Here is a 25,000-nt window from a genome sequence, read left to right as displayed (position 1 = left end):
AACATTACAGTGATGGTCTGAGTGAAAAAGGTGCTGTACTGTACCACTAGTCCTGTACGGAGGAGCAGACAGTGGAGGGTTTGTGTGACGTCGGCTGCGTGGACACTGCTGTGGTACGGGTTGTTATGTTTACTGTAGCCTTTCTCCAGCTTCTCCAAGAAGGACATCAGACAGGAGATGGGGATCTGTAATAGGACGCCATATGACATCGAGAGTTCACATGGAGTCGGTCCATTGTGTTTGGTCCATACTGTATCATCAACCTCTCAGAGTCATCTGTGTCGGAATCTGCTCCCGAGTTGTACTACTTGTGCAAGAATCTTAGAATAATTCCATTTAGCTAGGAAAATATGTGTGCTTACTTCAACAGACAAACCATGTGTTTTTTTGGGGCAGCAAGAGAAGTTTGAATTGTTAAAGGCTAATGTAGAATTAAATCTGTTTATGGTAAACTAGTCAAATATAGAGGATGTGTGAAGTGATTAGGTGGAGACCTTGAATCTGCTGTTGAGTCCGTATCGTGTGACCAGCTCCAGGAACAGGGTCTGTAGTGCGTGGTCATGGCAGACAGTGTTCAGAGCAAACACATCAAAGTTCCACCGGTCGATGTCCTAAAGATGGAGAGGATCGAGACGAACAGAGTCTGATCTCATTATGTCCACGTTGACTTTTTCAAGAATTAGAGACAGTCTGATATTTAAAAAGAAGATAGCTACATATATTTAACTAGGCAAGTCAATGAAGATCAAATTGTTGTTTTATTTAATTTATTTGACCTTTATTTAACTAGGCAAGTCAGTTAAGAACAAATTCTTATTTTCAATGACGGCGTAGGAACAGTGGGTTAGCTGCCTGTTCAGGGGCAGAACAACAGATTTGTACCTTGTCAGCTCGGGGGTTTGAACTTGCAACCTTCCGGTCACTAGTCCAACGCTCTAACCACTAGGCTACGCTGCCGCCCCAATGCCGGCCGACCAAGAGGCACAAGGTCTGCTGCTGTGGGATAGCCATTTTACTACATCATATTGCAGTAAGGTTTGGGTTTCTTGTCCACATGACCTGACCAGGAGAAACTAGTCACACGGTCGGGGAAACTCCTGGCTCTTGCTCCTTATGTGGTGCCTAATTGGCTTAGGGAAACTGACTTGCCTAAGTTTAAATAAAGGTTAAATAAAAAAAATAAAAAAATAAAAATGTGTTGCCCAATGAAAGACTTCTAGACTGATAATAGATAAGACGTTGTTACCCGGAGACAGTTAACTACTGCTGCAGGTTGGTCAGGCATGGCAGCAGTGTAGGCCCTTCTGAACATCCTGAAACAACAGCACATGGAATGTTTGGCATTGGACAATCTCAGAAGTGAATCTGTAATTTCCTTGTTTCAACTGAATGTGAATAATGCATTCCACTGCTAATGAACCTAGATGAACTTATCCTGACCCTGTGACACACTGTCACGCCCTGACCATAGTTTGCTTTGTATGTTTCTATGTTTTGTTTGGTCAGGGTGTGATCTGAGTGGGCATTCTATGTTGTGTGTCTAGTTTGTCTGTTTCTGTGTTTGGCCTGATATGGTTCTCAATCAGAGGCAGGTGTTAGTCATTGTCTCTGATTGGGAACCATATTTAGGTAGCCTGTTTTGTCATTGTGGGTGGCGGGTGATTGTCTATGTTAGTTGCTTGTGTCAGCACATTTTGGTATATAGCTTCACGGTCGTTTTTCGTTTATTGTTTGGTATTCAGTGTTCAAGTGCTTTCTTTAATTAAAATATCATTTTGGTCCGCTTCTTAAGACGATCGTAACACACACACACTTTACAAACCCTATGCACAACTTTATTTAAGAGTTTATTTTTTATATATTTTTTTATATTTAATTTCTTTCTCAAATGAATGAGGAGGACCGTCCTCCTCGACCTCACTGGGTGAGCCTCCTTTGCTGTGTATTATAAGTGAACGTCCTCATTGAGGATAATAACGTTTTCCATCTACCTCTCAACGAATATCCCAGCCTGCACTGCGTGGACGATGCTGCGGAACTTTGGTTTGTCGTCGGAGCGGCGGGCGGGGCGGCGGGCCCTCTGAGTGAAGGTTGAAGCCAGCCAATCAGTAACCTCTGTGGGCACGCCATCAGAGTGCAGCTTCTGGAGGTCATCCTCTGCATCCAGACCCGGTCTGAGAGGAGAGAGAACAAATCAGACCCTGTCTGAGAGAGACAGAGAGAGAGAACAAATCAGACCCTGTCTGAGAGGGGACAGAGAGAGAGAAAAAATCAGACCCTGTCTGAGAGAGACAGAGAGAGATAACAAATCAGACCCTGTCTGAGAGGAGACAGAGAGAGAGAACAAATCAGACCCTGTCTGAGAGGAGACAGAGAGAGAGAACAAATCAGACCCTGTCTGAGAGGAGACAGAGAGAGAGAACAAATTAGACCCTGTCTGAGAGGGGAGGGAGAGAGAACAAATCAGACCCTGTCTGAGAGGAGACAGAGAGAGAGAACAAATCAGACCCTGTCTGAGAGGAGACAGAGAGAGAGAACAAATCAGACCCTGTCTGAGAGGAGACAGAGAGAGAGAACAAATCAGACCCTGTCTGAGAGGAGACAGAGAGAGAGAACAAATTAGACCCTGTCTGAGAGGAGACAGAGAGAGAGAACAAATTAGACCCTGTCTGAGAGGGGAGGGAGAGAGAACAAATCAGACCCTGTCTGAGAGGAGACAGAGAGAGAGAACAAATCAGACCCTGTCTGAGAGGAGACAGAGAGAGAGAACAAATCAGACCCTGTCTGAGAGGAGACAGAGAGAGAGAACAAATTAGACCCTGTCTGAGAGGGGAGGGAGAGAGAACAAATCAGACCCTGTCTGAGAGGAGACAGAGAGAGAGAACAAATCAGACCCTGTTTGAGACGGGAGGGAGAGAGAACAAATCAGACCCTGTCTGAGACGGGAGGGAGAGAGAACAAATCAGACCCTGTCTGAGACGGGAGGGAGAGAGAACAAATCAGACCCTGTCTGAGAGGAGACAGAGAGAGAGAACAAATCAGACCCTGTTTGAGACGGGAGGGAGAGAGAACAAATCAGACCCTGTCTGAGACGGGAGGGAGAGAGAGAACAAATCAGACCCTGTCTGAGACAGAAAACAGGGACACAGTTTTCTTTTGTTGCCCTTATTTCTAAGCGGGACACGATTCATTTCTGTTGGATGAAAAACTAGAAGGGAAACTAGTTTCGGCATTACATCCTTCATCAGTGTGCTCTGGGGTCATAGCACTAGAGACACGTTGGCCTTCGACCACCTAATGTCTTAGGGAAATACTAAATATAGACAAGTATATACTTATAATGTCTAATAATGCCTAATAATGTGGAGCTTTGTGTTCAGAGTGAAAACAAGGATATGATGATTTAGTTTCTGTGTGTGCACGTGTTTCTACAATTACAACACTACAATTACATCACTACAATTACAACACTACAATTACAACACTACATTTACAACACCACAATTACATCACTACATTTACAACACTACAATTACATCACTACAATGACAACACTACAATTACAACACTACAATTACATCACTACATTTACAACACTACAATTACATCACTACAATGACAACACTACAATTACAACACTACAATTACATCACTACATTTACAACACTACAATTACATCACTACAATTATAACACTACAATTACATCACTACATTTACAACACTACAATTACATCACTACAATGACAACACTACAATTACAACACCACAATTACATCACTACATTTACAACACTACAATTACATCACTACAATGACAACACTACAATTACAACACTACAATTACATCACTACATTTACAACACTACAATTACAACACTACAATTACAACACTACATTTACAACACCACAATTACATCACTACAATTACATCACTACAATTACATCACTACAATTACAACACCACAATTACATCACTACAATTACATCACTACAATTACAACACCACAATTACATCACTACAATTACATCACTACAATTACATCACTACAATGACAACACTACAATTACAACACCACAATTACATCACTACATTTACAACACTACAATTACATCACTACAATGACAACACTACAATTACAACACCACAATTACATCACTACATTTACAACACTACAATTACATCACTACAATGACAACACTACAATTACAACATTACAATTACATCACTACATTTACAACACTACAATTACAACACTACAATTACAACACTACATTTACAACACCACAATTACATCACTACAATTACATCACTACAATTACATCACTACAATTACATCACTACAATTACATCACTACAATTACAACACCACAATTACATCACTACAATTACATCACTACAATTACAACACCACAATTACATCACTACAATTACATCACCACAATTACATCACTACAATTACATCACTACAATTACATCACTACAATTACAACACTACAATTACATCACCACAATTACATCACTACAATTACATCACTACAATTACATCACTACAATTACATCACTACAATGACAACACCACAATTACATCACTACAATTACAACACTACAATTACAACACTACAATTACATCACTACAATTACAACACTACAATTACAACATAATCATTTCAACAAATAAACCATTACAATCAATGGAAACAACTGCAATCCTCAATTTAACATCGGAGTCGTAAATGGTCCTAGCAGCACCAGGGAATCAAGATCCAAGGAATTTGGCAGGTTATCTCAACAATGGGATGCCTTAAATCTGTGTAGACCACAAGGAACTCAAGAATTACGCAACCTTGTGAGCGGGTTTGGTAGCTCATTCTTTTATAATCGGGTAAGTCGGAGGTTTGTATAGTAGAACTTACAGTATCATGAGGTATAATCACACAAAAGTTGCCATGTTATGTAGCTACCATGATGTTGCCATGTTGTGTTGCTACCATGCTGTGTTGTCATGTTGTGTTGCTAACATGCTGTTGTCATGTTGTGTTGCTACCATGCTGTTGTCATGTTGAGTTGCTACCATGCTGTTGTCATGTTGCGTTGCTACCATGCTGTTGTCATGTTTGTTGCTACCATGCTGTTGTCATGTTTGTTGTGCTGATACCATACTGTGTCATGTTGTCATGTTGTGCTGTTGCTACCATGCTGTTGTCATGTTGCGTTGCTACCATGCTGTTGTCATGTTTGTTGCTACCATGCTGTTGTCATGTTTGTTGCTACCATGTTGTTGCCATGTTGTGTTGCTACCATGCTGTTGTCATGTTGTGTTGCTACCATGTTGTGTTGTCATGTTGTGTTGCTACTATGCTGTGTTGTCATGTTGTGTTGCTTCCATGCTGTTGTCATGTTTGTTGCTACCATGCTGTTGTCATGTTTGTTGCTACCATGTTGTTGCCATGTTGTGTTGCTACCATGCTGTTGTCATGTTGTGTTGCTACCATGTTGTGTTGTCATGTTGTGTTGCTACCATGCTGTGTTGTCATGTTGTGTTGCTTCCATGCTGTGTTGTCATGTTGTGTTGCTACCATGCTGTTGTCATGTTTGTTGCTACCATGTTGTTGCCATGTTGTGTTGCTACCATGTTGTTGCCATGTTGTGTTGCTACCATGCTGTTGTCATGTTGTGTTGCTACCATGCTGTGTTGTCATGTTGTGTTGCTTCCATGCTGTGTTGTCATGTTGTGTTGCTACCATGCTGTTGTCATGTTGTGTTGCTACCATGCTGTGTTGTCATGTTGTGTTGCTTCCATGCTGTTGTCATGTTGTGTTGCTACCATGCTGTGTTGTCATGTTGTGTTGCTTCCATGCTGTGTTGTCATGTTGTGTTGCTATCCATGCTGTTGTCATGTTGTGTTGCTGCCATGCTGTGTTGTCATGTTGTGTTGCTTCCATGCTGTGTTGTCATGTTGTGTTGCTGCCATGCTGTGTTGTCATGTTGTGTTGCTACCCATGTTGTTGTCATGTTGTGTTGCTACCATGTTGTTGTCATATTGTGTTGCTACCATGTTCTGACATATTGTGTTGCTACCATGTTATTTCTACCATTTTGTTGTCATGTTGTGTTGCTACCCATGCTGTTGTCATGTTGTGTTGCTGCCATGCTGTGTTGTCATGTTGTGTTGCTGCCATGCTATGTTGTTGTCTTAGGTCTGTCTTTGTGTAGTGTTGTGGTGTCTCTCTGGTTGTGGTGTGTATTTTGTCCTATATTTTCTATGACATGTTTTTATTTTTCATCCCAGCTGTCGCCCCTGCAGGAGGCCTTTAACCTTTTGGAAGGCCGTCATTGATACATAAGTATTTGTTCTTCACTGACTTGCCTAGTTAAATAAAGGTTAAATAAATCAAAAATAAAAGTTTGTACTGTACCTGGTCCCATCAATGTAAACTGCCTCCAGTAAGGATGCTGTGTAGTCCAAGTTCTTCTTCAGATCTTCAAAGTTCACGTCTTTCTCCTCCAGTTGTTTGACCATACACCTCAGCCTGGAAAGAGAGTCACACTTTGAAAAAACAGCTTCCACAGTCTTCACAAGCACTACATGCTATAGGCCTTACGAAGGATTTTGGTCTCATGAATAATAAGCTTTTAGAGAATTTAAAATATTGCACACTGCACTTGCATATTAGTATCAGCCCTTCGTCAGCGTTTTTAAGCCTTAAAAATGGTTTCATTTAAAGTAGGAGTGAAGGAAGTCGTTTTGGTGATGAATAACCTTGGTTCCTGTCATAACACAACAGTATTATCAGAAACAAGATCTTCAGCAAGACGGCACTGTGGTCAAAACACAGTCAGGTGTGTGATGGCAGCAATTACTAAGCAATTTCCCCCATAGTTGTATGTTGTGCTTCAATGTTATGAGCTGGCAACTCAGCGCAGATGTTCAGTGACTGCTTTGACAACAGGCTGAAATGTCTGGGAAACTGCACGAGAGGGAAAACGAGACAGAGAGAAAGGGAAAGAGAAGGAGAGAGAGAGACAGAGAGAAAGGAAAGATGGAAGGAGAGAGAGAAAAGGGAAAGGGAAAGAGAAGGAGAGAGAGAGACAGAGAGAAAGGGAAAGACAGAAGGAGAGAGAGAGACAGAGAGATAGAGAGAAAGGGAAAGACGGAAGGAGAGAGAGAGAGAGAAAGGGAAAGGGAAAAAGAGCGAGATAGTTTCATTGGAAGCGTTTTAATACAATAGCATGACGTGTGGAGAGGACCAGTGACAAGAGTGCCGTTAGGCCCACATTTTCCATGACAGTGGTGAACTGCCCAAACTTCCCATCATTGGCGTATACAGCTCCCGCATCCTCTTAAAATGGCATGACCATGAATTAGTCCATTCACTTCAAAGGGTTTAATCGCCCGATTGAGTGCTGATAGAAGCCTGATAGAATGCTGATAGAAGCCTGATAGAATGCTGATGGAGCGCTCATAGAATGCTGATGGAGCGCTCATAGAATGCTGATAGAACCCTGATAGAATGCTGATAGAAGCCTGATAGAATACTGATGGAGCGCTCATAGAATGCTGATGGAACCCTGATGGAACCCTGATAGAATGCTGATAGAACCCTGATAGAATGCTGATGGAACCCTGATAGAATGCTGATGGAAGCCTGATAGAATGCTGATGGATCCCTGATGGAACCCTGATAGAATGCTGATGGAGGGCTCATAGAATGCTGATGGAACCCTGATGGAACCCTGATAGAATGCTGATAGAAGCCTGATAGAACCCTGATAGAACCCTGATAGAATGCTGATGGAGCGCTCATAGAATGCTGATGGAACCCTGATGGAACCCTGATAGAATGCTGATAGAACCCTGATAGAATTCTGATGGAACCCTGATAGAACCCTGATGGAACCCTGATGGAACCCTGATAGAATGCTCATAGAACCCTGATAGAATGCTGATAGAACCCTGATAGAATGCTGATGGAACCCTGATGGAATGCTGATGGAAAGTCACAGAATGCTGATACAACCCTGATAGAATGCTGTTAGTGCTTCAAAGTGATACATAATCGTAAATCAAAACCTTTTCTCTGGTACCAGTTCCTTCACACAGATTCCTAACATGTCCTAACATTTCTGAATACAGCTGTATAATTATGTTATACAGCTGCTATTTCAAGAGCATCAAAAACACATGTAGGCTACAGTGTACTGGGATCAAACACAACACAGCCCAGGCTAAAACTACAATCTCCCGAGGGCCTAATACTTTCACAGGAAATTAAATAGACAGGGAAAATCAACAACACTAACTCACATACTATTGCTCCGAGCAGTTTCAACCTTAGGAACATAAAATACCCCAGAGTAAGCTACACTGCACTTCAAGGGTTCAAAAGCGCCTCCTGACATTTGAAAATTGATTTAAAAAGATAGTGATTATCCATTTCTCATTTAAAAAAATTGTTTATGGAGGTTCAAGTTCTTGTGGTTAACCATTGAGCTGCCTGCTATACCTTGTGGTTATACATGTTCATGAGCAGCTATTAACACCTATGTCTTGCATTATAGTACATTATGTACAGCTCACAAGGCATTATAGATGTACTTGAAATGCATAATGAAGAAGTTATTCACACCGGGACCACAATCATTTCATTTCTAAACACAGTTGTACTGTTAGATAACAAATGAAGACGGTGCCAACTCGATACGAGTGACATGAGTTTTTCAAGTGTTTATTATCACACGTTGGCGTGGGGGTCTCTGAAAGCTGTAGAGTCATAAAAATAGCAGGAGTTGGAACGCTGTTGCACAGGACGCAACGCTTCCTTGTGAATTTAGAGTCCCGGTAATCTGTTTGATAACTTCTTTGTTATTCAAAGCAGGAAAGAAAATGGAAGAATGGAAGAATGTTTATTGCACCCTCTTTCAGTTTAATCTGTAGTATTCAGGGACCTAATGTCTAGTTGTTACACTAAAACGAACCACATTTTGTCCAACCGTCATTGTTTAAATACAATAAATTATGAATTATCATTATCAAAAATGATTAGATATTCGAGGGAAATATTCCAGTAATTTAAGCACATGCCAGGTTTCAAAGAGATGGTATACCACTGTGTTAACCCAATGACCCCTCTTGCCATTGGCTAACACCTCACCTGCCTCCAACTGATACTGTAAAGCCTGCCTATAAACCCTGATAGTGTAGTAATGCCTGCATGGTGCTGTTATGGTGCTGTTATGGTATGTTTAGTAAAAATTGATAAGTAAAAACAAATATATAATTAAAGAGCTGTTATGCTGTTGTTATGATGCTGTTATGGTGCTGTTATGATGCTGTTATGATGCTGTTATGATGCTGTTATGATGCTGTTATAGCGCTGTTATGATGCTGTTATGATGCTGTTATAGCGCTGTTACGATGCTGTTATGGTGCTGTTATGATGCTGTTATGATGCTGTTATGGTATGTTTAGTAAAAAAAATAGATAAGTAAAAACATGTATAATTAAAGAGCTGTTATGCTGTTGTTATGATGCTGTTATGGTGCTGTTATGATGCTGTTATGATGCTGTTATGGTGCTGTTATGGTGCTGTTATGGTGTTGTTATGATGCAGTTACGATGCTGTTATGGTGCTGTTATGGTGCTGTTATGATGCTGTTATAGCGCTGTTATGGTGCTGTTACGATGCTGTTATGATGCTGTTATGATGCTGTTATAGCGCTGTTATGATGCTGTTATGATGCTGTTATAGCGCTGTTATGATGCTGTTATGATGCTGTTATAGCGCTGTTACGATGCTGTTATGGTGCTGTTATGATGCTGTTATGATGCTGTTATAGCGCTGTTACGATGCTGTTATGGTGCTGTTATGATGCTGTTATGATGCTGTTATGATGCTGTTATGCTGTTGTTATGATGCTGTTATGATGCTGTTATAGCGCTGTTATGGTGCTGTTATGATGCTGTTATGGTGCTGTTATGATAATGTTATGGTGCTGTTATGATGTTGTTATGATGCTGTTATGGTGCTGTTATGATGATGTTACGGTGCTGTTATTATGCTGTTATGCTGTTGTTATGATGCTGTTATGATGCTGTTATGGTGCTGTTATGGTGCTGTTACGGTGCTGTTACGGTGCTGTTACGGTGCTGTTACGGTGCTGTTATGATGCTGTTATGGTGCTGTTATGATGCTGTTATGGTGCTGTTATGGTGCTGTTATGATGCTGTTATAGCGCTGTTATGATGCTGTTATGATGCTGTTATAGTGCTGTAACGATGCTGTTATGGTGTTGTTATGATGCTGTTATGATGCTGTCATGATGCTGTTATGGTGCTGTTATGATGCTGTTATGATGCTGTTATAGCTGTTATGATGCTGTTATGATGCTGTTATAGCTGCCTGTTACGATGCTGTTATGATGCTGTTATGGTGCTGTTACTGTTATGATGCTGTTATGGTGCTGTTATGATGCTGCTATGACATGTGTTATGGACTGTTATGATGCTGTTATAGCTGTTAAGGATGCTGTTATGATGCTGTTATGATGCTGTTATGATGCTGTTATAGCGCTGTTACGATGCTGTTATGATGCTGTTATGGTGCTGTTACGGTGCTGTTATGGTGCTGTTATGGTGCTGTTATGATGCTGTTATGGTGCTGTTACTGTGCTGTTATGGTGCTGTTATGGTGCTGTTATGATGCTGTTATGATGCTGTTATGATGCTGTTATGGTGCTGTTATGATGCTGTTATGATGCTGTTATGGTGCTGTTATGATGCTGTTATAGCGCTGTTACGATGCTGTTATGATGCTGTTATGGTGCTGTTATGATGCTGTTATAGCGCTGTTACGATGCTGTTATGATGCTGTTATGATGCTGTTATAGAGCTGTTACGATGCTGTTATGATGCTGTTATGGTGCTGTTACGGTGCTGTTATGGTGCCGTTATGATGCTGTTATGATGCTGTTATGCTGTTATGATGCTGTTACGATGCTGTTATGATGCTGTTATGATGCTGTTATGGTGGTATGATGCTGTTATGATGCTGTTATGATGCTGTTACGGTGCTGTTACGGCGTTATGTTGCTGATATGATGTTGTCATGGCGTTGTTATGGTGTTTTTATGATGCTGTTACGATGCTTTTATGACTGGCAAGTGTGGACGCTAACATCTCGGCCAACAGAGAGAGCTGATTGTGTTAGCGTATGGCCGCGGGCCAAGGACCAGGACGTGATGGTCCACAGACACCGACGTAAGCACTTAACTCAATGTTTAATCAACGCTGAGTGCGGAGCAGTACGGAGCACTACAGAAAAGCGTGGCTCTAAACTAAACAATCCACATCAACCCTGGCTTTTCACCCAAGAGCATGCATACCGACTGTCAAAATAAACGTCTTACAATCACATTACGAAGTGCAGAACAACCTAGTGTGGAGCAAATAGACAGATGGACAAAGGAAACCAACAAGCAGACACAATTCATGAAACAAAAGCAGTATAGTGTTTCAGTGTGCATGACGTACAGCGAGATCTCGCTGCACGCCATGCACACTGAAACACTATACTGCTTTTTGCTCATGAATTGTGTCTGCTTGTTGGTTTCCTTTGTCCATCTGTCTATTTGCTCCACACTAGGTTGTTCTGCACTTCGTAATGTGATTGTAAGACGTTTATTTTGACAGTCGGTATGCATGCTCTTGGGTGAAAAGCCAGGGTTGATGTGGATTGTTTAGTTTAGAGCCACGCTTTTCTGTAGTGCTCCGTACTGCTCCGCACTCAGCGTTGATTAAACATTGAGTTAAGTGCTTACGTCGGTGTCTGTGGACCATCACGTCCTGGTCCTTGGCCCGCGGCCATACGCTAACACAATCAGCTCTCTCTGTTGGCCGAGATGTTAGCGTCCACACTTGCCAGTCATAAAAGCATCGTAACAGCATCATAAAAACACCATAACAACGCCATGACAACATCATATCAGCAACATAACGCCGTAACAGCACCGTAACAGCATCATAACAGCATCATAACAGCATCATAACAACAGCATAACAGCATCATAACAGCACCGTAACAGCATCATAACAGCACCGTAACAGCATCATAACAGCATCATAACAGCATCATAACGGCACCATAACAGCACCGTAACAGCACCATAACAGCATCATAACAGCATCGTAACAGCTCTATAACAGCATCATAACAGCATCATAACAGCATCGTAACAGCGCTATAACAGCATCATAACAGCACCATAACAGCATCATAACAGCATCGTAACAGCGCTATAACAGCATCATAACAGCACCATAACAGCATCATAACAGCATCATAACAGCACCATAACAGCATCATAACAGCATCATAACAGCATCATAACAGCACCATAACAGCACCATAACAGCACAGTAACAGCACCATAACAGCATCATAACAGCACCATAACAGCACCATAACAGCACCGTAACAGCACCATAACAGCATCATAACAGCATCGTAACAGCGCTATAACAGCATCATAACAGCATCATAACAGCATCATAACAGCATCGTAACAGCGCTATAACAGCATCATAACAGCACCATAACAGCATCATAACAGCATCGTAACAGCGCTATAACAGCATCATAACAGCACCATAACAGCATCATAACAGCATCATAACAGCACCATAACAGCATCATAACAGCACCATAACAGCACCATAACAGCACAGTAACAGCACCATAACAGCATCATAACAACATCGTAACAGCGCTATAACAGCATCATAACAGCACCATAACAGCATCATAACAGCATCATAACAGCACCATAACAGCATCATAACAGCATCATAACATCATCATAACAGCACCATAACAGCACCATAACAGCACCGTAACAGCACCATAACAGCATCATAACAGCACCGTAACAGCGCTATAACAGCATCATAACAGCATCATAACAGCATCATAACAACAGCATAACAGCACCATAACAGCATCATGACAGCATCATAACAGCATCATAACAACACCATAACAGCATCGTTACAGCACTATAACAGCATCATAACAGCATCATACGCATAACAGCACCATAACAGCACCATAACAGCACATCAGCATCATAACAGCACCATAACAGCATCATAACAGCACCGTAACAGCACCGTAACAGCACCATAACAGCACCATAACAGCATCATAACAGCATCATAACAACAGCATAACAGCATAATAACAGCACCGTAACATCATCATAACAGCACCATAACAGCATCATAACAACATCATAACAGCACCATAACATTATCATAACAGCACCATAACAGCATCATAACAGCACCATAACAGCGCTATAACAGCATCATAACAGCATCATAACAACAGCATAACAGCATCATAACAGCATCATAACAGCATCATAACAGCACCATAACAGCATCGTAACAGCGCTATAACAGCATCATAACAGCATCATAACAGCACCATAACAGCATAACAGCTTATAACAGCATCATAACAGCATCATAACAGCGCTATAACAGCATCATAACAGCATCATAACAGCATCGTAACAGCACCATAACAGCGCTATAACAGCATCATAACAGCACCATAACAGCACCATAACAGCATCGTAACTGCATCATAACAACACCATAACAGCACCATAACAGCACCATAACAGCATCATAACAGCATCATAACAGCACCATAACAGCATCATAACAACAGCATAACAGCTCTTTAATTATACATGTTTTTACTTATCTATTTTTTTTACTAAACATACCATAACAGCATCATAACAGCATCATAACAGCACCATAACAGCATCGTAACAGCGCTATAACAGCATCATAACAGCATCATAACAGCGCTATAACAGCATCATAACAGCATCATAACAGCATCATAACAGCATCATAACAGCACCATAACAGCATCATAACAACAGCATAACAGCTCTTTAATTATATATTTGTTTTTACTTATCAATTTTTTTTACTAAACATACCATAACAGCACCATAACAGCACCATGCAGGCATTACTACACTATCAGGGTACATAGGCAGGCTTTACAGTATCAGTTGGAGGCAGGTGAGGTGTTAGCCAATGGCAAGAGGGGTCATTGGGTTAACACAGTGGTATACCATCTCTTTGAAACCCTGGCATGTGCTTAAATTACTGGAATATTTCCCTCGAATATCTAATCATTTTGATAATGATAATTCATAATTTATTGTATTTAAACAATGACGGTTGGACAAAATGTGGTTCGTTTTAGTGTAACAACTAGACATTAGGTCCCTGAATACTACAGATTAAACTGAAAGAGGGTGCAATAAACATTCTTCCATTCTTCCATTTTCTTTCCTGCTTTGAATAACAAAGAAGTTATCAAACAGATTACCGGGACTCTAAATTCACAAGGAAGCGTTGCGTCCTGTGCAACAGCGTTCCAACTCCTGCTATTTTTATGACTCTACAGCTTTCAGAGACCCCCACGCCAACGTGTGATAATAAACACTTGAAAAACTCATGTCACTCGTATCGAGTTGGCACCGTCTTCATTTGTTATCTAACAGTACAACTGTGTTTAGAAATGAAATGATTGTGGTCCCGGTGTGAATAACTTCTTCATTATGCATTTCAAGTACATCTATAATGCCTTGTGAGCTGTACATAATGTACTATAATGCAAGACATAGGTGTTAATAGCTGCTCATGAACATGTATAACCACAAGGTATAGCAGGCAGCTCAATGGTTAACCACAAGAACTTGAACCTCCATAAACAATTTTTTTTTTTAAATGAGAAATGGATAATCACTATCTTTTTAAATCAATTTTCAAATGTCAGGGGCGCTTTTTGAACCCTTGAAGTGCAGTGTAGCTTACTCTGGGGTATTTTATGTTCTAAGGTTGGAAACTGCTCGGAGCAATAGTATGTGAGTTAGTGTTGTTGATTTTCCCTGTCTATTTAATTTCCTGTGAAAGTATTAGGCCCTCGGGAGATTGTAGTTTTAGCCTGGGCTGTGTTGTGTTTGATCCCAGTACACTGTAGCCTACATGTGTTTTTTTGATGCTCTTGAAATAGCAGCTGTATAACATAATTATAGCAGCTGTATTCAGAAATGTTAGGACATGTTAGGAATCTGTGTGAAGGAACTGGTACCAGAGAAAAGGTTTTGATTTACGATTATGTATCACTGTGAAGCACTAACAGCATTCTATCAGGGTTGTATCAGCATTCTGTGAGCTTTCCATCAGCATTCCATCAGGGTTCCATCAGCATTCTATCAGGGTTCTATCAGCATTCTATCAGGGTTCTATGAGCATTCTATCAGGGTTCCATCAGGGTTCCATCAGGGTTCTATCAGGGTTCCATCAGAATTCTATCAGGGTTCTATCAGCATTCTATCAGGGTTCCATCAGGGTTCCATCAGCATTCTATGAGCGCTCCATCAGCATTCTATCAGGGTTCTATCAGGGTTCTATCAGGCTTCTATCAGCATTCTATCAGGGTTCCATCAGGGTTCCATCAGCATTCTATGAGCCCTCCATCAGCATTCTATCAGGGTTCCATCAGGGATCCATCAGCATTCTATCAGGCTTCCATCAGCATTCTATCAGGGTTCCATCAGCATTCTATCAGGGTTCTATCAGCATTCTATCAGGGTTCCATCAGGGTTCCATCAGCATTCTATGAGCGCTCCATCAGTATTCTATCAGGCTTCTATCAGCATTCTATCAGGGTTCTATCAGCATTCTATGAGCGCTCCATCAGCATTCTATGAGCGCTCCATCAGCATTCTATCAGGCTTCTATCAGCATTCTATCAGGCTTCTATCAGCACTCAATCGGGCGATTAAACCCTTTGAAGTGAATGGACTAATTCTGCGGGTCATGCCATTTTAAGAGGATGCGGGAGCTGTATACGCCAATGATGGGAAGTTTGGGCAGTTCACCACTGTCATGGAAAATGTGGGCCTAATTACGCACTCTTGTCACTGGTCCTCTCCACACGTCATGCTATTGTATTAAAACGCTTCCAATGAAACTATCTCGCTCTTTTTCCCTTTCCCTTTCTCTCTCTCTCTCTCCTTCCGTCTTTCCCTTTCTCTCTATCTCTCTGTCTCTCTCTCTCCTTCTGTCTTTCCCTTTCTCTCTGTCTCTCTCTCTCCTTCTCTTTCCCTTTCCCTTTCTCTCTCTCCTTCCATCTTTCCCTTTCTCTCTGTCTCTCTCTCTCCTTCTCTTTCCCTTTCTCTCTGTCTCGTTTTCCCTCTCGTGCAGTTTCCCAGACATTTCAGCCTGTTGTCAAAGCAGTCACTGAACATCTGCGCTGAGTTGCCAGCTCATAACATTGAAGCACAACATACAACTATGGGGGAAATTGCTTAGTAATTGCTGCCATCACACACCTGACTGTGTTTTGACCACAGTGCCGTCTTGCTGAAGATCTTGTTTCTGATAATACTGTTGTGTTATGACAGGAACCAAGGTTATTCATCACCAAAACGACTTCCTTCACTCCTACTTTAAATGAAACCATTTTTAAGGCTTAAAAACGCTGACGAAGGGCTGATACTAATATGCAAGTGCAGTGTGCAATATTTTAAATTCTCTAAAAGCTTATTATTCATGAGACCAAAATCCTTCGTAAGGCCTATAGCATGTAGTGCTTGTGAAGACTGTGGAAGCTGTTTTTTCAAAGTGTGACTCTCTTTCCAGGCTGAGGTGTATGGTCAAACAACTGGAGGAGAAAGACGTGAACTTTGAAGATCTGAAGAAGAACTTGGACTACACAGCATCCTTACTGGAGGCAGTTTACATTGATGGGACCAGGTACAGTACAAACTTTTATTTTTGATTTATTTAACCTTTATTTAACTAGGCAAGTCAGTGAAGAACAAATACTTATGTATCAATGACGGCCTTCCAAAAGGTTAAAGGCCTCCTGCAGGGGCGACAGCTGGGATGAAAAATAAAAACATGTCATAGAAAATATAGGACAAAATACACACCACAACCAGAGAGACACCACAACACTACACAAAGACAGACCTAAGACAACAACATAGCATGGCAGCAACACAACATGACAACACAGCATGGCAGCAACACAACATGACAACAGCATGGGTAGCAACACAACATGACAACAAAATGGTAGAAATAACATGGTAGCAACACAATATGTCCAGAACATGGTAGCAACACAATATGACAACAACATGGTAGCAACACAACATGACAACAACATGGGTAGCAACACAACATGACAACACAGCATGGCAGCAACACAACATGACAACACAGCATGGAAGCAACACAACATGACAACACAGCATGGCAGCAACACAACATGACAACAGCATGGATAGCAACACAACATGACAACACAGCATGGAAGCAACACAACATGACAACACAGCATGGTAGCAACACAACATGACAACAGCATGGAAGCAACACAACATGACAACACAGCATGGTAGCAACACAACATGACAACAGCATGGTAGCAACACAACATGACAACACAGCATGGAAGCAACACAACATGACAACACAGCATGGTAGCAACACAACATGACAACAGCATGGTAGCAACACAACATGGCAACAACATGGTAGCAACACAACATGGCAACAACATGGTAGCAACAAACATGACAACAGCATGGTAGCAACACAACATGACAACACAGCATGGAAGCAACACAACATGACAACACAGCATGGTAGCAACACAACATGACAACACAACATGGTAGCAACACAACATGACAACAGCATGGTAGCAACACAACATGGCAACAACATGGTAGCAACAAACATGACAACAGCATGGTAGCAACAAACATGACAACAGCATGGAAGCAACACAACATGACAACACAGCATAGTAGCAACACAACATGACAACACAGCATGGTACAACATGACAACACAACATGGTAGCAACACAACATGACAACAGCATGGTAGCAACACAACATGGCAACAACATGGTAGCAACAAACATGACAACAGCATGGTAGCAACAAACATGACAACAGCATGGTAGCAACGCAACATGACAACAGCATGGTAGCAGCACAACATGACAACACAGTATGGTATCAACAAACATGACAACAGCATGGTAGCAACAAACATGACAACAGCATGGTAGCAACGCAACATGACAACAGCATGGTAGCAACTCAACATGACAACAGCATGGTAGCAACACAACATGACAACAGCATGTTAGCAACACAACATGACAACACAGCATGGTAGCAACACAACATGGCAACATCATGGTAGCTACATAACATGGCAACTTTTGTGTGATTATACCTCATGATACTGTAAGTTCTACTATACAAACCTCCGACTTACCCGATTATAAAAGAATGAGCTACCAAACCCGCTCACAAGGTTGCGTAATTCTTGAGTTCCTTGTGGTCTACACAGATTTAAGGCATCCCATTGTTGAGATAACCTGCCAAATTCCTTGGATCTTGATTCCCTGGTGCTGCTAGGACCATTTACGACTCCGATGTTAAATTGAGGATTGCAGTTGTTTCATTGATTGTAATGGTTTATTTGTTGAAATGATTATGTTGTAATTGTAGTGTTGTAATTGTAGTGATGTAATTGTAGTGTTGTAATTGTAGTGTTGTAATTGTAGTGATGTAATTGTGGTGTTGTCATTGTAGTGATGTAATTGTAGTGATGTAATTGTAGTGATGTAATTGTAGTGATGTAATTGTGGTGATGTAATTGTAGTGTTGTAATTGTAGTGATGTAATTGTAGTGATGTAATTGTAGTGATGTAATTGTGGTGATGTAATTGTAGTGATGTAATTGTGGTGTTGTAATTGTAGTGATGTAATTGTAGTGATGTAATTGTGGTGTTGTAATTGTAGTGATGTAATTGTAGTGATGTAATTGTAGTGATGTAATTGTAGTGATGTAATTGTAGTGATGTAATTGTGGTGTTGTAAATGTAGTGTTGTAATTGTAGTGTTGTAATTGTAGTGTTGTAAATGTAGTGATGTAATTGTAATGTTGTAATTGTAGTGTTGTCATTGTAGTGATGTAATTGTAGTGTTGTAAATGTAGTGATGTAATTGTGGTGTTGTAATTGTAGTGTTGTCATTGTAGTGATGTAATTGTAGTGTTGTAAATGTAGTGATGTAATTGTGGTGTTGTAATTGTAGTGTTGTCATTGTAGTGATGTAATTGTAGTGATGTAATTGTAGTGATGTAATTGTGGTGTTGTAATTGTAGTGATGTAATTGTAGTGATGTAATTGTGGTGTTGTAATTGTAGTGATGTAATTGTAGTGATGTAATTGTAGTGATGTAATTGTGGTGTTGTAAATGTAGTGTTGTAATTGTAGTGTTGTAATTGTAGTGTTGTAAATGTAGTGATGTAATTGTAGTGTTGTAATTGTAGTGTTGTCATTGTAGTGATGTAATTGTAGTGTTGTAAATGTAGTGATGTAATTGTGGTGTTGTAATTGTAGTGTTGTCATTGTAGTGATGTAATTGTAGTGTTGTAAATGTAGTGATGTAATTGTAGTGTTATAATTGTAGTGATGTAATTGTAGTGTTGTAAATGTAGTGATGTAATTGTAGTGTTGTAATTGTAGTGTTGTCATTGTAGTGATGTAATTGTAGTGTTGTAAATGTAGTGATGTAATTGTAGTGTTGTAATTGTAGTGTTGTCATTGTAGTGATGTAATTGTAGTGTTGTAAATGTAGTGATGTAATTGTGGTGTTGTAAATGTAGTGTTGTAATTGTAGTGTTGTAATTGTAGTGATGTAATTGTAGTGTTGTAATTGTAGAAACACGTGCACACACAGAAACTAAATCATCATATCCTTGTTTTCACTCTGAACACAAAGCTCCACATTATTAGGCATTATTAGACATTATAAGTATATACTTGTCTATATTTAGTATTTCCCTAAGACATTAGGTGGTCGAAGGCCAACGTGTCTCTAGTGCTATGACCCCAGAGCACACTGATGAAGGATGTAATGCCGAAACTAGTTTCCTTCTAGTTTTCATCCAACAGAAATGAATCGTGTCCCGCTTAGAAATAAGGGCAACAAAAGAAAACTGTGTCCCTGTTTTCTGTCTCAGACAGGGTCTGATTTGTTCTCTCTCTCCTCCCGTCTCAGACAGGGTCTGATTTGTTCTCTCTCCCTCCCGTCTCAAACAGGGTCTGATTTGTTCTCTCTCTCTGTCTCCTCTCAGACAGGGTCTGATTTGTTCTCTCTCCCTCCCGTCTCAGACAGGGTCTGATTTGTTCTCTCTCTCCTCCCCGTCTCAGACAGGGTCTGATTTGTTCTCTCTCCTCCCGTCTCAAACAGGGTCTGATTTGTTCTCTCTCTCTGTCTCCTCTCAGACAGGGTCTGATTTGTTCTCTCTCCCTCCCCTCTCAGACAGGGTCTAATTTGTTCTCTCTCTCTGTCTCCTCTCAGACAGGGTCTGATTTGTTCTCTCTCTCTGTCTCCTCTCAGACAGGGTCTGATTTGTTCTCTCTCTCTGTCTCCTCTCAGACAGGGTCTGATTTGTTCTCTCTCCCTCCCCTCTCAGACAGGGTCTAATTTGTTCTCTCTCTGTCTCCTCTCAGACAGGGTCTAATTTGTTCTCTCTCTGTCTCCTCTCAGACAGGGTCTGATTTGTTCTCTCTCTCTGTCTCCTCTCAGACAGGGTCTGATTTGTTCTCTCTCTCTGTCTCCTCTCAGACAGGGTCTGATTTGTTCTCTCTCTCTGTCTCCTCTCAGACAGGGTCTGATTTGTTCTCTCTCCCTCCCCTCTCAGACAGGGTCTAATTTGTTCTCTCTCTCTGTCTCCTCTCAGACAGGGTCTGATTTGTTCTCTCTCTCTGTCTCCTCTCAGACAGGGTCTGATTTGTTCTCTCTCTCTGTCTCCTCTCAGACAGGGTCTGATTTGTTATCTCTCTCTGTCTCTCTCAGACAGGGTCTGATTTTTTCTCTCTCTCTGTCCCCTCTCAGACAGGGTCTGATTTGTTCTCTCTCTCTGTCTCTCTCAGACAGGGTCTGATTTGTTCTCTCTCCTCTCAGACCGGGTCTGGATGCAGAGGATGACCTCCAGAAGCTGCACTCTGATGGCGTGCCCACAGAGGTTACTGATTGGCTGGCTTCAACCTTCACTCAGAGGGCCCGCCGCCCCGCCCGCCGCTCCGACGACAAACCAAAGTTCCGCAGCATCGTCCACGCAGTGCAGGCTGGGATATTCGTTGAGAGGTAGATGGAAAAACGTTATTATCCTCAATGAGGACGTTCACTTATAATACACAGCAAAGGAGGCTCACCCAGTGAGGTCGAGGAGGACGGTCCTCCTCATTCATTTGAGAAAGAAATTAAATATAAAAAAATATATAAAAAATAAACTCTTAAATAAAGTTGTGCATAGGGTTTGTAAAGTGTGTGTGTGTTACGATCGTCTTAAGAAGCGGACCAAAATGATATTTTAATTAAAGAAAGCACTTGAACACTGAATACCAAACAATAAACGAAAAACGACCGTGAAGCTATATACCAAAATGTGCTGACACAAGCAACTAACATAGACAATCACCCGCCACCCACAATGACAAAACAGGCTACCTAAATATGGTTCCCAATCAGAGACAATGACTAACACCTGCCTCTGATTGAGAACCATATCAGGCCAAACACAGAAACAGACAAACTAGACACACAACATAGAATGCCCACTCAGATCACACCCTGACCAAACAAAACATAGAAACATACAAAGCAAACTATGGTCAGGGCGTGACAGTGTCACAGGGTCAGGATAAGTTCATCTAGGTTCATTAGCAGTGGAATGCATTATTCACATTCAGTTGAAACAAGGAAATTACAGATTCACTTCTGAGATTGTCCAATGCCAAACATTCCATGTGCTGTTGTTTCAGGATGTTCAGAAGGGCCTACACTGCTGCCATGCCTGACCAACCTGCAGCAGTAGTTAACTGTCTCCGGGTAACAACGTCTTATCTATTATCAGTCTAGAAGTCTTTCATTGGGCAACACATTTTTATTTTTTTATTTTTTTTATTTAACCTTTATTTAAACTTAGGCAAGTCAGTTTCCCTAAGCCAATTAGGCACCACATAAGGAGCAAGAGCCAGGAGTTTCCCGACCGTGTGACTAGTTTCTCCTGGTCAGGTCATGGGACAAGAAACCCAAACCTTACTGCAATATGATGTAGTAAAATGGCTATCCCACAGCAGCAGACCTTGTGCCTCTTGGTCGGCCGGCATTGGGGCGGCAGCGTAGCCTAGTGGTTAGAGCGTTGGACTAGTGACCGGAAGGTTGCAAGTTCAAACCCCCGAGCTGACAAGGTACAAATCTGTTGTTCTGCCCCTGAACAGGCAGCTAACCCACTGTTCCTACGCCGTCATTGAAAATAAGAATTTGTTCTTAACTGACTTGCCTAGTTAAATAAAGGTCAAATAAATTAAATAAAACAACAATTTGATCTTCATTGACTTGCCTAGTTAAATATATGTAGCTATCTTCTTTTTTTAAATATCAGACTGTCTCTAATTCTTGAAAAAGTCAACGTGGACATAATGAGATCAGACTCTGTTCGTCTCGATCCTCTCCATCTTTAGGACATCGACCGGTGGAACTTTGATGTGTTTGCTCTGAACACTGTCTGCCATGACCACGCACTACAGACCCTGTTCCTGGAGCTGGTCACACGATACGGACTCAACAGCAGATTCAAGGTCTCCACCTAATCACTTCACACATCCTCTATATTTGACTAGTTTACCATAAACAGATTTAATTCTACATTAGCCTTTAACAATTCAAACTTCTCTTGCTGCCCCAAAAAAACACATGGTTTGTCTGTTGAAGTAAGCACACATATTTTCCTAGCTAAATGGAATTATTCTAAGATTCTTGCACAAGTAGTACAACTCGGGAGCAGATTCCGACACAGATGACTCTGAGAGGTTGATGATACAGTATGGACCAAACACAATGGACCGACTCCATGTGAACTCTCGATGTCATATGGCGTCCTATTACAGATCCCCATCTCCTGTCTGATGTCCTTCTTGGAGAAGCTGGAGAAAGGCTACAGTAAACATAACAACCCGTACCACAGCAGTGTCCACGCAGCCGACGTCACACAAACCCTCCACTGTCTGCTCCTCCGTACAGGACTAGTGGTACAGTACAGCACCTTTTTCACTCAGACCATCACTGTAATGTTGTATTTGAAATGGACATTTCCTGACCCCCGTCTATAGGCCCATAGTTGGCCTGCCAGGTCAGGTGACGTGGTGGGGGGAAAATTCAAGGCACGAGCTGTAGTGGATGGACTTGAAGGAAGCCAATTTATGTGATGATTTTTTTTTTTTTTACTGTAATCCAATGTAAATTACTTATTTACTGTAAAGCAATGTAAATTACTTATTTACTGTAAAGCAATGTAAATTACTGTAAATGTGAAATGGGGATGTCAATAACAAATGTATCGGTGTTGGTCTTGCCTCCAACTCTGGTTACTGTATAATAATTATATAATGACTGTATATGTGTGCTATGTACACTCAATGGCCACTTTATTAGGTACATCCATCTAGTACCGGGTCAGACCCCCCCCCCTGCCTCCAGAACAGCCTGAATTATTTGAGGCATGGAAATGTTGCTCAATTGGTATAGATATATAAGATGGCGCCGACCAGAGATGGTCGCCTCGCTTCAGGTCCTTTTCAAGCATTTCGCTACACTGCATTAACATCTACTAACCATGTGCACGTGACCAATAAAATGTGATTTGATTGGATCAAAGGTCCTAACATGTGTAAAGGAAAACACCATTACACCACCAGCACCACCACCAGCACCACCACCACCACACACACCACCACCACCACCACCACTTCCACCACCAGCACCACCACCAGCACCACCACCACCACCACACACACCACCACCACCACCACCACCACCACCATTACACCACCACCACCAGCACCACCACCACCACCACACACACCACCACCACCACCACCACCACCACCACCATTACACCACCACCACCAGCACCACCACCACACACACCACCACCACCACCACCACCACCACCACCACACCACACACACCACCACCACCACCACCACACACACCACCACCACCACCACCACCACCATTACACCACCACAACCACCACCACCACCACCATTACACCACAACCACCACCACCACCACCACCACCACCATCACACCACCACCACCACCACCACCATTACACACACCACCACCAGCACCACCACCACACACACCACCACCACCACCACCACCATTACACCACCACCACCACCATTACACCACCACAACCACCACCACCACCACCATTACACCACAACCACCACCACCACCACCACCATTACACCACCGCCACCGCCACCATCACCACCAGCACCACCACCAGCACCACCACCACCACACACACCACCACCACCACACACACCACCACCACCACCACCACCACCATTACACCACCACCACCGCCACCACCATTACACCACCACCACACACACCACCACCACCACCACCACCACCATTACACCACCACAACCACCACGACCACCACCATTACACCACCACCACCACCACCATTACACCACCACCACCATTACATCACCACCACCATTACACACACCACCACCAGCACCACCACCACACACACCACCACCACCACCACCACCATTACACCACCACCACCACCATTACACCACCACAACCACCACCACCACCACCATTACACCACAACCACCATTACACCACCGCCACCGCCACCACCACCACCAGCACCACCACCAGCACCACCACCACCACCACACACACCACCACCACACACACCACCACCACCACCACCACCACCATTACACCACCACCACCGCCACCACCATTACACCACCACCACACACACCACCA

General features: G+C 42.0%; 2 protein-coding genes across 2 annotated transcripts in view; one reads left to right on the top strand and one right to left on the bottom strand.

The window, feature by feature from the left end:
• LOC135559854 (dual specificity calcium/calmodulin-dependent 3',5'-cyclic nucleotide phosphodiesterase 1B-like) overlaps positions 1-25,000 on the bottom strand; it is a 189,621-nt gene that overhangs the window by 17,979 nt on the left and 146,642 nt on the right. Inside the window, exons 2-6 of the mRNA XM_065000739.1 lie at positions 6,418-6,531; positions 1,992-2,174; positions 1,247-1,313; positions 495-611; positions 45-185 (exon numbers count right to left, since the gene is read on the bottom strand). Of these exons, the coding sequence (XP_064856811.1) occupies positions 45-185; positions 495-611; positions 1,247-1,313; positions 1,992-2,174; positions 6,418-6,531 (622 nt within the window). The remainder of the gene's footprint in view (positions 1-44; positions 186-494; positions 612-1,246; positions 1,314-1,991; positions 2,175-6,417; positions 6,532-25,000) is intronic.
• LOC115125509 (dual specificity calcium/calmodulin-dependent 3',5'-cyclic nucleotide phosphodiesterase 1B-like) overlaps positions 16,733-25,000 on the top strand; it is a 26,242-nt gene continuing 17,974 nt past the window's right edge. The window contains exons 1-5 of the mRNA XM_029655023.2: positions 16,733-16,850; positions 21,098-21,280; positions 21,958-22,024; positions 22,660-22,776; positions 23,086-23,226. Coding sequence (XP_029510883.2) covers positions 16,747-16,850; positions 21,098-21,280; positions 21,958-22,024; positions 22,660-22,776; positions 23,086-23,226 — 612 coding nt within the window. The 5' untranslated portion in view covers positions 16,733-16,746. The remainder of the gene's footprint in view (positions 16,851-21,097; positions 21,281-21,957; positions 22,025-22,659; positions 22,777-23,085; positions 23,227-25,000) is intronic.

Source organism: Oncorhynchus nerka, linkage group LG15 (assembly GCF_034236695.1).
Source record: "Oncorhynchus nerka isolate Pitt River linkage group LG15, Oner_Uvic_2.0, whole genome shotgun sequence".
Lineage (NCBI taxonomy): Eukaryota > Metazoa > Chordata > Actinopteri > Salmoniformes > Salmonidae > Oncorhynchus > Oncorhynchus nerka.
The sequence above is the reverse complement of the archived record's forward strand: the minus strand, read 5'-3'. Positions and strand labels throughout refer to the sequence as shown.